At 40.9% G+C, this 11670-nt stretch overlaps 4 protein-coding genes across 5 annotated transcripts; 3 read left to right on the plus strand and 1 right to left on the minus strand.

The window, feature by feature from the left end:
- The first annotated feature begins 430 nt into the window (after positions 1 to 430).
- On the plus strand, positions 431 to 1455 carry sing (MARVEL domain-containing protein sing). Its single transcript, XM_017251002.3, has 3 exons — positions 431 to 780; positions 842 to 982; positions 1041 to 1455. Exons 1-3 carry the CDS (start codon positions 469 to 471, stop codon positions 1116 to 1118), a joined length of 531 nt encoding a protein of 176 aa, XP_017106491.1. The 5' UTR covers positions 431 to 468; the 3' UTR covers positions 1119 to 1455.
- Axs (Abnormal X segregation) lies at positions 1154 to 4606 on the minus strand. 2 transcript variants are annotated; one of them, XM_070283178.1, is made up of 8 exons: positions 4027 to 4606; positions 3811 to 3959; positions 3328 to 3434; positions 2993 to 3263; positions 2717 to 2929; positions 1687 to 2657; positions 1458 to 1634; positions 1154 to 1398 (listed from the first exon to the last, which is right to left on the minus strand). In XM_070283178.1, exons 1-8 carry the CDS (start codon positions 4043 to 4045, stop codon positions 1380 to 1382), a joined length of 1926 nt encoding a protein of 641 aa, XP_070139279.1. In that variant the 5' UTR covers positions 4046 to 4606; the 3' UTR covers positions 1154 to 1379. The 2 variants fall into 2 exon arrangements, with proteins under 2 accessions (XP_070139279.1, XP_017106488.2); XM_017250999.3 differs by having other exon boundaries at positions 1154 to 1379; positions 4027 to 4605.
- A 255-nt stretch (positions 4607 to 4861) lies between these two features.
- On the plus strand, positions 4862 to 7909 carry Miga (mitoguardin). Its single transcript, XM_017251000.3, has 4 exons — positions 4862 to 5105; positions 5192 to 5680; positions 5736 to 6923; positions 7298 to 7909. The coding sequence occupies exons 2-4, from the start codon at positions 5603 to 5605 to the stop codon at positions 7604 to 7606; spliced, it is 1575 nt and encodes a 524-aa protein (XP_017106489.1). The 5' UTR covers positions 4862 to 5105; positions 5192 to 5602; the 3' UTR covers positions 7607 to 7909.
- A 569-nt stretch (positions 7910 to 8478) lies between these two features.
- Positions 8479 to 10165, plus strand: LOC108131895 (uncharacterized). The gene is made up of 3 exons (XM_017251001.3): positions 8479 to 8607; positions 8675 to 8947; positions 9805 to 10165. Exons 1-3 carry the CDS (start codon positions 8557 to 8559, stop codon positions 10027 to 10029), a joined length of 549 nt encoding a protein of 182 aa, XP_017106490.1. The 5' UTR covers positions 8479 to 8556; the 3' UTR covers positions 10030 to 10165.
- The last annotated feature ends 1505 nt before the right edge of the window (positions 10166 to 11670 follow it).

Genomic DNA, 11670 nt, shown 5'->3' on the forward strand with positions numbered 1-11670 from the left:
AAAAACAAAATCACTTTTAAATAAAAGACATGTTTAAAAACTTAAACTTAAATATTTTTAAAATTAATTTTAAAAATATATATCAAAATTTAACACTTAAATTACAAATAAAAATAAAAATTCAAATCATAATCAACACCCAGACTGAAACAGCTTACAAAAAATAAAAAACAAAATTGTACTTTCCTTTTAAAATATTTATTTAAAAAATGATCCTTAAATATTTTCCAACTTATTCACTAAAATGTCATGCCTTTGTGGCACAACAATGCAACCAACACAGCCCGAAAATAAAACCAACCGGACACGGGGGGCCCTCGAACATATGTGTAGCAGGATCTATTTATAGAGTCCATCCAAATCCTACCACAACACGCACCCTACTTGGGCATTAACTTCCTACAGACAAGGGAGAGAGATGTGCAAGAACTCTAAGCCGTTCAGTTGAAGACGAGACATTGCACAGAGATGGCCACATTTGGAGTCCGTGGAATGGGACAACCTCTGGGTATCCGGTTGTGTTGCTGCCGCGTCTGTACCTGCATCAACTTTGGTTTCGTTCTGTCGCGGATCGGTCTGCTGAAGCTGATGCAGCTGGGTCTGGCCATGTTGTGCGAGGGCCTGCTTATACGGTATGGTGTGCCCTATGCGGATTCAATTGGTCAGGCCCTGACCGGGTTTCTGGCCACCACGGGTCACTGTTTCACCACCACGGGCATCCTGCTCATCTGCTATGCCTTCTCGGACAAGTCCTACAACCTCATTCGGCAGTCTTTGTTTGTGAGTTTGGGTCTTAAAGTCTATGGTTCTTAAAATGAATTCTTATTTCTGTTCTTCACAGGAGACGCTCTTCAATGGTCTCGCCTGCTGCATGTACTTCAGCTCCGCCAGCTACATGGGATTTGCCTGCGTCGTGTGGTTGCATCCACAGTTCCTGGTGCGTCCCGGCTTCTGGGCCTATCCTGCCATGACGGCCTGCTATGTAAGTCCCTAAAAAAAACGAATCTAGAAACCCAATTAGAAGTCATTCTATATTTTAGTACATGGGCTATGCGGCGGGCATACTGCATGCTCTGGATGCCTATCTAGCCTTTCGGCATTTCCGAGGAGCACGCTGAGCTCCTCCAGGATATAGAATAACAATAAGTGTATGTAATTTTTTTCACAGATATTTATATTAGTTATAAGATAAATCAGTTTAAGGCACCCTTTCGGTGGAAAAAGCTCTTACAATACACACACAAAAATAATATCCTTTTGATAAAAATGGACTGGTTATGTTTTAGCACCAAAACAAAAAGGATGTGGGAGATCCTGTTAGCCTACGATCCTGTTGGAGACCTTCCTAGGCCTGCTTATTGGCCTCCGCCTTGAATTTCCTAAAAAAGAGACGTATTCCTTTGTAGTTTTTGGTTTAAATATTTTAAAATAAATATGTTTTAAGTTGAAGAGTTTACTTGAGTTGTTTGAGGGCCTGACTGGTTTCGTAGTCCGCCTTTAGAAGGCCAATCCGCACCCAGCGCGGACGCTCATGGATCACCTTATGGATGAGAAACTTCAGGCCCAGCAGCAGATGCTCAAAAATCACGAAAGAGAGTTCCGGCACCGAGGGCAACCAGTGGGTGAAGAAGTCCCTAAAATAGACACTATAAGACCAAAAAATAATGATATATCCTAGATCCTTACTTGACATTCGGTTGTAGGAATAACAGGCCGCAATTACTGAGCAAGGACATCACCGACAGGAGCTCAAAGGCCAGCTGCCAGGCTCCAATGTTCTTGGCCCGCCGGGCAAAGGGCCGCTTGAAAATGTTGCACAACTTGAACATATCGATGTGCACCGCAAAGACATTGTTCAGCAGCGCACCGATGGCGGCAAACGGTGCCACGGCGGCAAAGAGGACAACGTAGCCAAACTGGATGCACACCTGCAGATAATCCTCGTACGTGGAATGGTAGGCATCGAGGCCGGACTCGAAAAAGGACTGTTCGTAGCGCGCCACATCGCTGATCGATCGCAGCTTCTCTTCGGCGACTTCACGATGCCGGAATTCGGCGTACTTCTGGCGGAGGACCGCCAGCAACGGTATCCCAATCTCCTGGGCAATGCAAACGATTTGGAAGACGAGCAACTGCATCATAAGCTGGTATTTCAATTGTCGCAGATCCTGCAGGACGAAGGCTATGTAGAATTGCGAAAAGAAATTGTTGACGATCTCGAAGAGCATCAGCTTGTTGACGCGATGCCGGTCGTACTGCGACCTGGTGCGATGATTCTCCAGATTGGTCAGGAATGTGGCCAACTTCTCGTAGGCCCACGAGAATATGGCAATCAGTACGGACTGAACAATAACCGGAACGTACAACAGCCACGAATCGGCACCGAAATCGGCCAGAACCTCCGCCTCGATTTGGAATTGGTAGAGAGCGAACCATCCAGCAGCCACAACGCATCCGAAAACCACCGGATACGAGATGCAATACATTTGGAGGTACGTATACCGCATCGGATACTGCAGGGTCATGCGTCCGGTAATCGGATCTGGGCGTAGTTTACCCGTATATGCCGACCGTGGCTTGTCCAGGCTGCTCATTTCGATGGTGCCCCAGCGGTAGGAGTATCCAGCACACTTTCGTTTCCACAGCTCCAAAAATATCTGCAAGAAGAGGATACATAAGACAAGAATCTAACCAAAATAAGGAGATGTCCCCCCACCGTCGTCCAGATCACATAGAAGCTGCAGACCAGCGAGAGATTCAAGTCGAGAACGCATTGAAGTATTCCAAAAACAGCCGGAAATATGAGGGCTTTTGTGTAGAATTCAATGAAACCAAAGTACAGGCCGATGCTAGAACCGAAGTAGTTGCGAATATCCTCGATGGGCAGATGAGTACGCTTGAGATTCAGATTAAAACGGTCCAGATAGAGCTGTGAAATGAAAGAGTCATACATCAACTCTATAGATACAACATAGACCTGAGAGACACTCACAATATCGTGGAGGGGAAACATATCTTCAATGTAACCCTTTTGGACATACGACTTAATCCCATCCTGTATGGCATCCTTGATCAGTACCGGAATCTCGCAGTAGCGTAGTATCTGCTCCTTGTTCATGCCGGGCAGTAGAAAGTCGGAGATGCAACCGTTGTTGAACTTTTGCATACTGCCCGTGGTGGTCATCTTTTCCAGTTCGGCGGCATCGGCCAGACGAAGTAATGTATCAATGCTGGCCGAAAGATATAGATACTTTTCAGTAGTCCTGAAATGGTATTATTTTGTTAATAGGTTTCTTTGGGAGCTTAGGTTATTATGGTGTAGATTACCCAACAATTTCCAGAGTAGTTTGAATCCCAAACTCTTGGATTATCTTTTCCACATCCTGGCAGTGTCGCAGCTTGGCTTTCTCCGTAAAAATAATGACAATGTGGGTCTGGAAATGGTTTCAATACATGAGATTAGTATAGGACTTGGTATATACATAGATCTCCCTTAAATTCTTTAAAGATTTCGATGTAGAATCAGGTTTATAATAAAATTCTTTAAAGAATAATTAACTTTTTAACAAAGACACTCCTTAAATATTGAAGTAATTGTAGGATATTATAGTTTTAAATAAAAATAAAAGATCTTTATGTTATAAAAACTATTCCCTTGCCTTATTTTCAGTGTAGGTTCCATTACACACCCTAAATTCCATTACTATGACTACATCCAACGCTCCACTTGGCATGAATCTCTAGAGACTTTGTGGTTTGTGATAAAGTTTATAAAAAAAAACCTCCTCCTACGAAAGCCCATTGACATACCTTCTCAAAGGGCTGAGAATCAGGACCATCACCTTCACCGGAATCGCCCGAGTCCAAGGTCTTTTGGCGCTGCAGTGCCTCCAATTTCAGACTGCGCTGCCGCCGGAACAATTGGTTCTCAATGATGTTCCGTGTGCGTGGTCCAGGACCTGAAACATATTTGCAATTATTAATATTTTGTAAGATTATGTAGTCGGGCATGAATTATGCACTCACTCTTGGCATCTTCGGACATCGTTGCTGAACTAATAACAATGCCAGTGCGGCGCAAAAGAGCAGATCTTCCTTTCTTTTTTTTTTTTTTTGGCAAATGCTTTATTATTATTTTTATTTTTAATAATTGTTTTATTTTGTTTTTGTTCTGCCACTCTGGCACATGAGTAATTTTTTTCGCCGCCGCTGTCTCTCCTACTAGTATTCTTCGCTCTCTATTTTGTTGTTGTTGCTTTCGCTAGATGCTTCTGCTGCGAGTGCGTGTGGCTATGTTGTTGTAGCTTTAGCTACAACCAATGCCAGAGGAGAAAAATAAACACAGAATTTTTAATAATGCCAGAATATGTAGACGACGGACAACGGATTCACCGTTTTTTTGCGGTTCTTGCCGGTTCGAAGTGCTCTTGGCTCTTGTGCTCTTGCCGATTTGTTGTTGTTGTTGCTGCTGCAGCGCATGACGTCATCGCTGGCACTGCCATGGACTTGGCCTCAATAATGTCTATAGACATTGTCATATTTAATTACAATTTTAATTTGCGTTTAAATTAGGAACTAATCTCCCGCCCGTCCGGCCCACTTGCATTTAATCAATCGATCAATTATTGATAGAGATGTGCAAGGTGCACTTGTTAGAGATGAGCAGTTGTAACCGGTTAAAACCGGTTAAGATTAAATAATATTTAATAAATTTAATTAATTAACAAAAAAATGTAGCAGCTTAAATATTATAAATTTGTTACTTACCCAAAATTAATTTTTAGAGATGATTAATTATTTTTTTTTTTAACAAAGTAGCTCTTAAAAAAACATTTTAATAACATATAGTTTTCATGTCAGGCACACATTATTCCAAAATAGGTCACAATCCACACAATCCACAAAATTAAAAAAATTATTTCAGTTTTTCACACGCGCTTACACTAACAAACAAACACTAATTATATAAAAAAATTTTAAATATTTTTTAATACAAACGTTTTATAAGCAATTAAAGTTGCAAGGATCTGGCAACACTTTCCCGCGAACTTTTTTGGCCAATTAGACCGTCTGGCAACGCGCGAGCCTCCCTCCAAAAAAAAAAGGTAAAAGAAGAAAACAGCTGATCTTGCCGCTGGCGCCGCCGTGCTCTCCCTGAGACATTGTGATGCAATTTTTGTTGTGTTTTCAGGCCTAAAAGTGAAAGTTTCCACTGATAAGCAGATTCCAAAGCGCCAGAGTTGTTGAGCTTTCGTCGAGGGAGTCACCAGAGGCGAAGAAAAGCGACTGGAAAAACCCCAAAGAAAGTCTTGTTGGGAAAAGTCGAGGGAGGGCATAGTTCAAAGCAACAATCCAGAACGTGACGCACACATGAATGGTTTTGGATATAATTGATTCATCCCGTCGTGGCCTGAGTTAGCGCAGCCAATGCCTGGTGGGCTGGACACCAAACTGGGCACTCATTCGGGAGGCCTAACCTCAAACCGCAAGGCACAAATCCAATCCGGCACAAAGTGATATCAAACGCAACGTTCCCAATTCCACAACTCCATTCCCGCCTCCATCCACACGAAAGTGTTCCACGAGTGAGGTGACCAGAAGGATGCAGCGCATAATGCCCGCCACCTGGAGCAGTGGTGGTGGCGGCCTGCTGCCATTTCGCATCTCCACCACCACAAAGGTAAGGAGAACGAGTCATTTCCCAGTCATACCAACTATAAATTCACTTCTTCCAGGTTGTCTTCTTCTCGCTAACCGCTGGAGTGGCCCTTATGGGTGTACTCTCTCGCTTCCTGCGTCGTCGCAAGCCACCACGTCCTCCACGGCGCGCCAGGAAGTACACAGGACGACGCACACGCAACAGCATGCGCAGTCCCAACGATCTGATATCCATTGCCGGGTCCAAGGCCTCGGCCAGATCTGGCAGCCCCGTGGGCTCCACAATAGCCTTCTCCGATCGCCTTTCCATGGCTTCGGGGTCCATTGGAGCGGGAGCTCTGATGCAGAATGCTGGCGGCGCATCAGTAGTGACACAACTGACAGCCCAACAACTGGGCGTTATGGGCATGGAGGCGCTGGACACGGTGATTAACTTCTGGGAGGATGCCCTGGCGGCACACTATTCACCCGGCGGCTTGCCCGCCCTGCTGACCACTGCCGAGGACTCGGAGTTCTGTCGCGAAATCCAGAATCTCCTGGAGATGGCCTACACGCTGCAGGAACAGAGCGAGCTGCTGTTCCTGGACCAGCGTTCGGTGCTGTTCCGCGAGGAGCATTCCATTGACGAGGCCGAGGAGGACGGAGCTAACACGGACGATGATCGGCGCTCGAGAAAATCCGGCAGTGTTTTGAGCCGGGCCGGTTCCGATCCCAATTTCGATTCCGCCGAGAGCTTTGCCTCCGCCCTGGACCAGGTGGCCGATCTTCGGGAGTTCGAGGGCTTCATCGAGACCTCGTACGAGGAGTATCCGCTCTTCCAGAGCGCCCTCAAGCATCATGACGAGTACACGGTGCCGTGCCGCACCATTCGGGCGGACTTGATGCATTGTGACAGCGACACCGAGTATCTGGCGAAGCTGCACTGCGTCCGTCTGGCCTTCCAGTTTCTGTTCAAGGATCCCGCCGTCGGCCAGTGGATCTGCGATTCCGGACGTCAAATACTCACGGACCTGCTCTGCCTCGGCGACAAGGACACCAAGGAGTTTCTGGTGGGCTACGAGGACATGGTCAATTATCTGCACGACTCCACCAACTGGCCGTGCATCCAGCTGGAGCTTGAACAGCGCAATGTCAAGGCAATGACATTCTACGACATCTGCCTGGACTTTATCATACTGGACTCGTTCAAGGATCTGGATGCACCGCCGGCCAGTGTTACAGCGGTGGTTCAGAATAGATGGTTATCCAATGGATTCAAGGAGACGGTAAGTTTTTACTTTAAAACTATAAACTAAATACTTATAAGTCACGGTCGCCATGTTTCCTTATGTTTGTCACGGTCGCCATGTTCCTTTTAATACCATTTATATAACTATTTTCTAGTTTTGAAGCTTACTTTTATGAAATTTCTTAACCAACTTGATGATTAACCTTCATTAGCTTTAAAAAAAAAAAAAAAAAAAGTCTCGGATGTCCGTCTCATATCACGGGCGCCACATTTGTTTACTCCAGTACCTCATGGTACAGTCAAAACAATTTTGGTGCCTATCACCACTTGGTTCTCCCCCCAGTTCTGCTTAAAAATGTGTCTTTATTGTTTATTCCGACTGACTTCTTTATAATTTTCATTCCCTTGCAGGCCCTGACGACAGCCGTGTGGTCGGTACTGAAAGCCAAGAAGCGAATGCTCAAGTTCCCCAATGGCTTCATGTCGCACTTCTACGTAATATCCGAGCAGATATCACCGTTGATGGCATGGGGATTCTTTGGACCGAACGAGAATCTGCGCGATATTTGTCACTATTTTCGGGAGCAATTGCTCGCCTTCCTTGGCGACATATTCAGCTTCCAGAAGAGCCGCTTCACCACAATCGAGGAGTTCTCCCAGGACGTGCTCCAGCACATGCAGACGCGTGTCAATAATATTGGCGTTAAATTTAGCCAATAAGGTCATCCAATTTATAGAAAATATTTTTTTTTTTACTTTAACTTTCCCCCCATATCCTAGACATCCATATTATGTTTTAATGGTTAACCTTACATACTTGCACACTTTTGTCATCGGACTATTAAGACTCGATACTATTTGATTTGGTAGTTTCACTAAGAAATCCTCCACAAGTTGACTAATTCTAATCACACACAAAAAAATATCATCGTCATTTTATGATTAAGCTGCATTTAAGACGCCAAAAAAAAAGCTAAAAACATTTGTAAAATAAAACTGTTTACCGCCCGATCCAAGCTAAAATCCAGCTGCTAGAAATTGAGTGGGCAATGGGTAGTCGACGCATCGAATACCCTTCATACAAAGAATTCAAAACTATGATTTAGTACAAAAATTAAGCCAAGAATTTCTATTAATATTTTTTATTTTGAAGATTTTTTTTTTTTTTTTTTTGCAAAACTTTGAACTTAAAAATTGCCTTGAAAAATTTATTACTTTTTTTATTTTTTAATTTTTTTATTAATTCATGAAATGCTTAAAATATGTACATTCGTCTTTAAAAAAAAAACAAAAACGAAATAAGTTTTTTGAAAAAACTTTCCAACCTTTAATTTTTTTCTTGTAAACTACTTAAAAATAAAATTAGTTTGTAATGTTGCTTTATATTAAAAGCAAAAGAAAAAAAATAAGAAAATCAAATAATAAGTTTGACCAATTGTTCCTTTTTGAATTACAACTAGGCTGTAGATTTTGAATTTCGAATTCAATTAAAAATACATTTAAAATCATGTAAAATATAGTGAGCCGATAATGACAAACCGAATGGAGTTTTGTGTAATGCCCTGGCATCTGATATACCCCATTAGGGAATTATAGGGTATCGGAGGTAACTTAAAGAGGTTCAGCTTTCGCATCAACGACAGTTGCGTTTGGACGCTCATCGAAGCAAGATGGGTAAGGGCCTGGGTTTCAGTTGTGCCATCCTATCACTTGGTGCCTTTGTGAGTACATCCTGGATCCTATAGATCCTTTATATGGAGATCCTATATATCCTGTGTGATACAACAGATAGCCTGCTTTGGAGCCTTGCATCTCCTGAACCAGATCGTACAATTGAGCGATGGGAGTTTGCGTCATTATGAGACCCTTGCCTCGACCAATTCTCGCTGTCAGAAGATTCTGGAGGTGAACAATGTGAATGGAAATCATCTCAGTTGGCTGGAGCTGATCTATATGCGCTGGACCGTGGTGTTTGCTCTGCTGTACTCCTTTTCCGTGGTCCAACTGCTGCGTGCCAAGTACATGAGCACCTTTGAGATCAATATGGCCACCTCCAATACGGTTTGTATAGTTTTTAGATCCAAACTTGGGGTCTCATAGTGATAATTGTGTTGAAAAGTGAATAAGATGGCTTTGAGTGCTTGGAGTTTTAAAAAGTGTCCGCCGCTTGTCCGCCAAGGTCCTTTTTTTTATGCAAATTTGGGCAACGCCCATACGATTTGTTTATTTTTTAAATTTTAATAGAGGCATTTATGGTGATAGTTGTGTTTTAAAGTGAGAAAGATGGCTTTAATTGCATAGAGTTGTGATTAGTACTACCAGAGCCCTTGTCCCACTGTCCGTTTGTCCGCCAAGGTCCTTTTTTTATGGTTTGTATATATTTTTAAACTCAATTAAAGGCATTTCTTGTGATAATTGTGTCTAAAAGTGAGTTCCTAGGTTCGGTATCCATCTAAGATCGTTTAAAAATCGTAGATCTTTCATCAGAACCTTGTCCGTCTGTCCGCTTGTCCGCCAATGTTCTTTTTTTTATGAAAAAACACGCCTAAATTTAAAGCTATCGATCTGAAACTCAAAAAAAATATTTAATTTTGTAATAAATTCCATTAAAAATAGGAATAGATAAAGTAGGATATCATTATCCTATATAGGAACTAAAATATTCATATAACTTATCCAAGATATCGTCCTATGTTTGATATTTTCTAAGGCCTTCATTTTTATTAAGAAACCTTTCCAATCTAGACACTTTTAAAAAGATTAGAAAGCCATAACCCATAGATATTGACCATTAATATATTGACCATCCATATAACTGACCACTAAGAACCTTCATAACTCTAAATATTATCCCAAATATAACCTAAAGCTCCCTTTTGTCCTCCCATTTCTAAATAAAATACCATCTCCCCCCACAGATGATTCTAGTGGGTTTTGTGCTATCGACTGTCCTCCTTTCGGGCACTGTGATGATCCATACGCGTGAACCCTTCGTGGATGCCTGGTGCAATGAGTTCATTTACTTGTACTTGTACTTCATTGCAATGACCACCATAGTGGCGGTGGCCTTCTTCCTCAGCCACTCCTGCCATCTGCATCGCTCCCAGGTGAGGCAGTGGGGTATGCGTATAGAAGCACGTTAATATACCACTTTTCGAAAAGCAAAAGGATATTCAAGGACCTGGTATCCAAATACAAAAATTTAAAAAAAAAATCGAAAAGCAATGATTTCATTTCTTTCTTTTTTCTTTTTATAAAAAAAAAAAGGTCAATAAAATATATGTGTATTAAAAAAGTTTATTATAGATGTATTACTATTAGAGCAAGAAAGATAATAATTTATGAATTTTAAATTATACATCTTAAATACCCAAAGGCTTATAACTTGGCCAGTTCTTGATCAGATTCCAAAATGGGATAACTTTCCAAGCTCCGCTTTTCGAGTTCTAGTCTTCCTAACTAAAAATTGGATCTTTTTTGATCCTTTTTAGTACCTTTAACATCATAAAAAATTGATCACCATTTTATTTTGGATTTTCCGATCTTTAAATGCAGATCAAACTGGATTAAGTCACTGAATAATATTTTTGTTATTCACTTTGTTTCAATATTGGTTGTAAAATGTTCTAGATATTCTCTAAAGGGCGTTTCGAAATTTCGGATTTTAAATTTTTGGCTTTATTTTTGGAAATATATGTATGTCTTAACGCCGTCTTCCAATAGTCATAACTTTGCTAATATTGGTCCGATTGTAACATATCATACCCTCCCGATCTTAGATGAGATAGTACTATTATTCCTCATCAAAATATAGCAAAAAAAATTTGAGCCATTTTTTGCAAATTTTGAATGGGGTAACATCATAAAAGTTACCAAAAAATGGTCACAATTTTTTTTGCTTTAATTTTTTTAGATTGTTATGCAGATTGAAGGAGATTGATTTTTAGATTCATAAATGGTACTCCGTTTCCCAAACGGCGCAAAAATAGCTGAGATATTGGTTAAAATATATTTAAAAATTACTTAATTTTTGGGTTTTTTCTTCCTTTTTCAAAATTTTATTGGATAATTACTTGGATACTTGGTTTTTATTGGATAATTACTATTATTATTACTATTACTATTATTTCTAATCGAAATCTGGGAAATTTAAGCAACCTACCTTAAGTTTTGTAATTTTTTTAAAATTCAAAATCAATAAACTTTTTTAAATTTTCATATTCATTTCATTTTTAAATTGAATATACTTTAAATAAAAGAAACACTTACCCGCAATTTTAAGTCCAGCGATTTAAGACATTTATTTACATTCTTTACATATCTACATCCTTACATCTGTTATGGGCTCTGTTATAATAAGCTAACGGTTCCTCGAGTGGGACGCTCACGTCTCCCACACTCCCAGAAGCGGCTAACGGAGCACCCCATTTGAAATTCCTCCTATTTCAAGCCTTTTATTTATACTAGGAATAGTTTTACTATAAACAGATTCCAGGATTATGTTTCTTGTAGATTTACACTTTTTCCACATCTCACAATACGATTTTAAACTGAAAAACACACGCACTTTGCCGGCATCATATGTTTGTTTACATACGGGAAGCCATTGCTGTTTCTCGGCCTTATTCACAATTACTTTAACATATTAAAGAATATTTGGCAATCAGAACGATATTTAAAACAAAACTTGAATTCAAATCACAGTTTCAAGGCTAAAAGGAAGCGCGAAGGATCACAAATACAAAGAAACAAGGTGTGAGAGAGAGAAGCTAAAGTTCACTTTG

This window comes from Drosophila bipectinata, chromosome XR, assembly GCF_030179905.1.
Source record: "Drosophila bipectinata strain 14024-0381.07 chromosome XR, DbipHiC1v2, whole genome shotgun sequence".
In the NCBI taxonomy this organism is placed as follows: Eukaryota; Metazoa; Arthropoda; class Insecta; order Diptera; family Drosophilidae; genus Drosophila; species Drosophila bipectinata.

Excerpts from the sequence above, each read along its gene's own strand:
- Miga (XM_017251000.3), top strand. The coding sequence starts at position 5,603 with ATGCAGCGCATAATGCCCGCCACCTGGAGCAGTGGTGGTGGCGGCCTG. Across the intron at positions 5,681-5,735 it reads GCATCTCCACCACCACAAAG|GTTGTCTTCTTCTCGCTAAC; the intron begins GTAAGGAGAACG and ends CACTTCTTCCAG. Across the intron at positions 6,924-7,297 it reads CCAATGGATTCAAGGAGACG|GCCCTGACGACAGCCGTGTG; the intron begins GTAAGTTTTTAC and ends ATTCCCTTGCAG.
- Axs (XM_017250999.3), bottom strand. Across the intron at positions 3,435-3,810 it reads ATTCTCAGCCCTTTGAGAAG|ACCCACATTGTCATTATTTT; the intron begins GTATGTCAATGG and ends AACCATTTCCAG. Across the intron at positions 1,635-1,686 it reads TTCCTACAACCGAATGTCAA|GGACTTCTTCACCCACTGGT; the intron begins GTAAGGATCTAG and ends TGTCTATTTTAG.
- sing (XM_017251002.3), top strand. The coding sequence starts at position 469 with ATGGCCACATTTGGAGTCCGTGGAATGGGACAACCTCTGGGTATCCGG. Across the intron at positions 781-841 it reads TCATTCGGCAGTCTTTGTTT|GAGACGCTCTTCAATGGTCT; the intron begins GTGAGTTTGGGT and ends TGTTCTTCACAG. Across the intron at positions 983-1,040 it reads CTGCCATGACGGCCTGCTAT|TACATGGGCTATGCGGCGGG; the intron begins GTAAGTCCCTAA and ends TCTATATTTTAG.
- LOC108131895 (XM_017251001.3), top strand. The coding sequence starts at position 8,557 with ATGGGTAAGGGCCTGGGTTTCAGTTGTGCCATCCTATCACTTGGTGCC. Across the intron at positions 8,608-8,674 it reads TCCTATCACTTGGTGCCTTT|ATAGCCTGCTTTGGAGCCTT; the intron begins GTGAGTACATCC and ends GTGATACAACAG. Across the intron at positions 8,948-9,804 it reads ATATGGCCACCTCCAATACG|ATGATTCTAGTGGGTTTTGT; the intron begins GTTTGTATAGTT and ends CTCCCCCCACAG.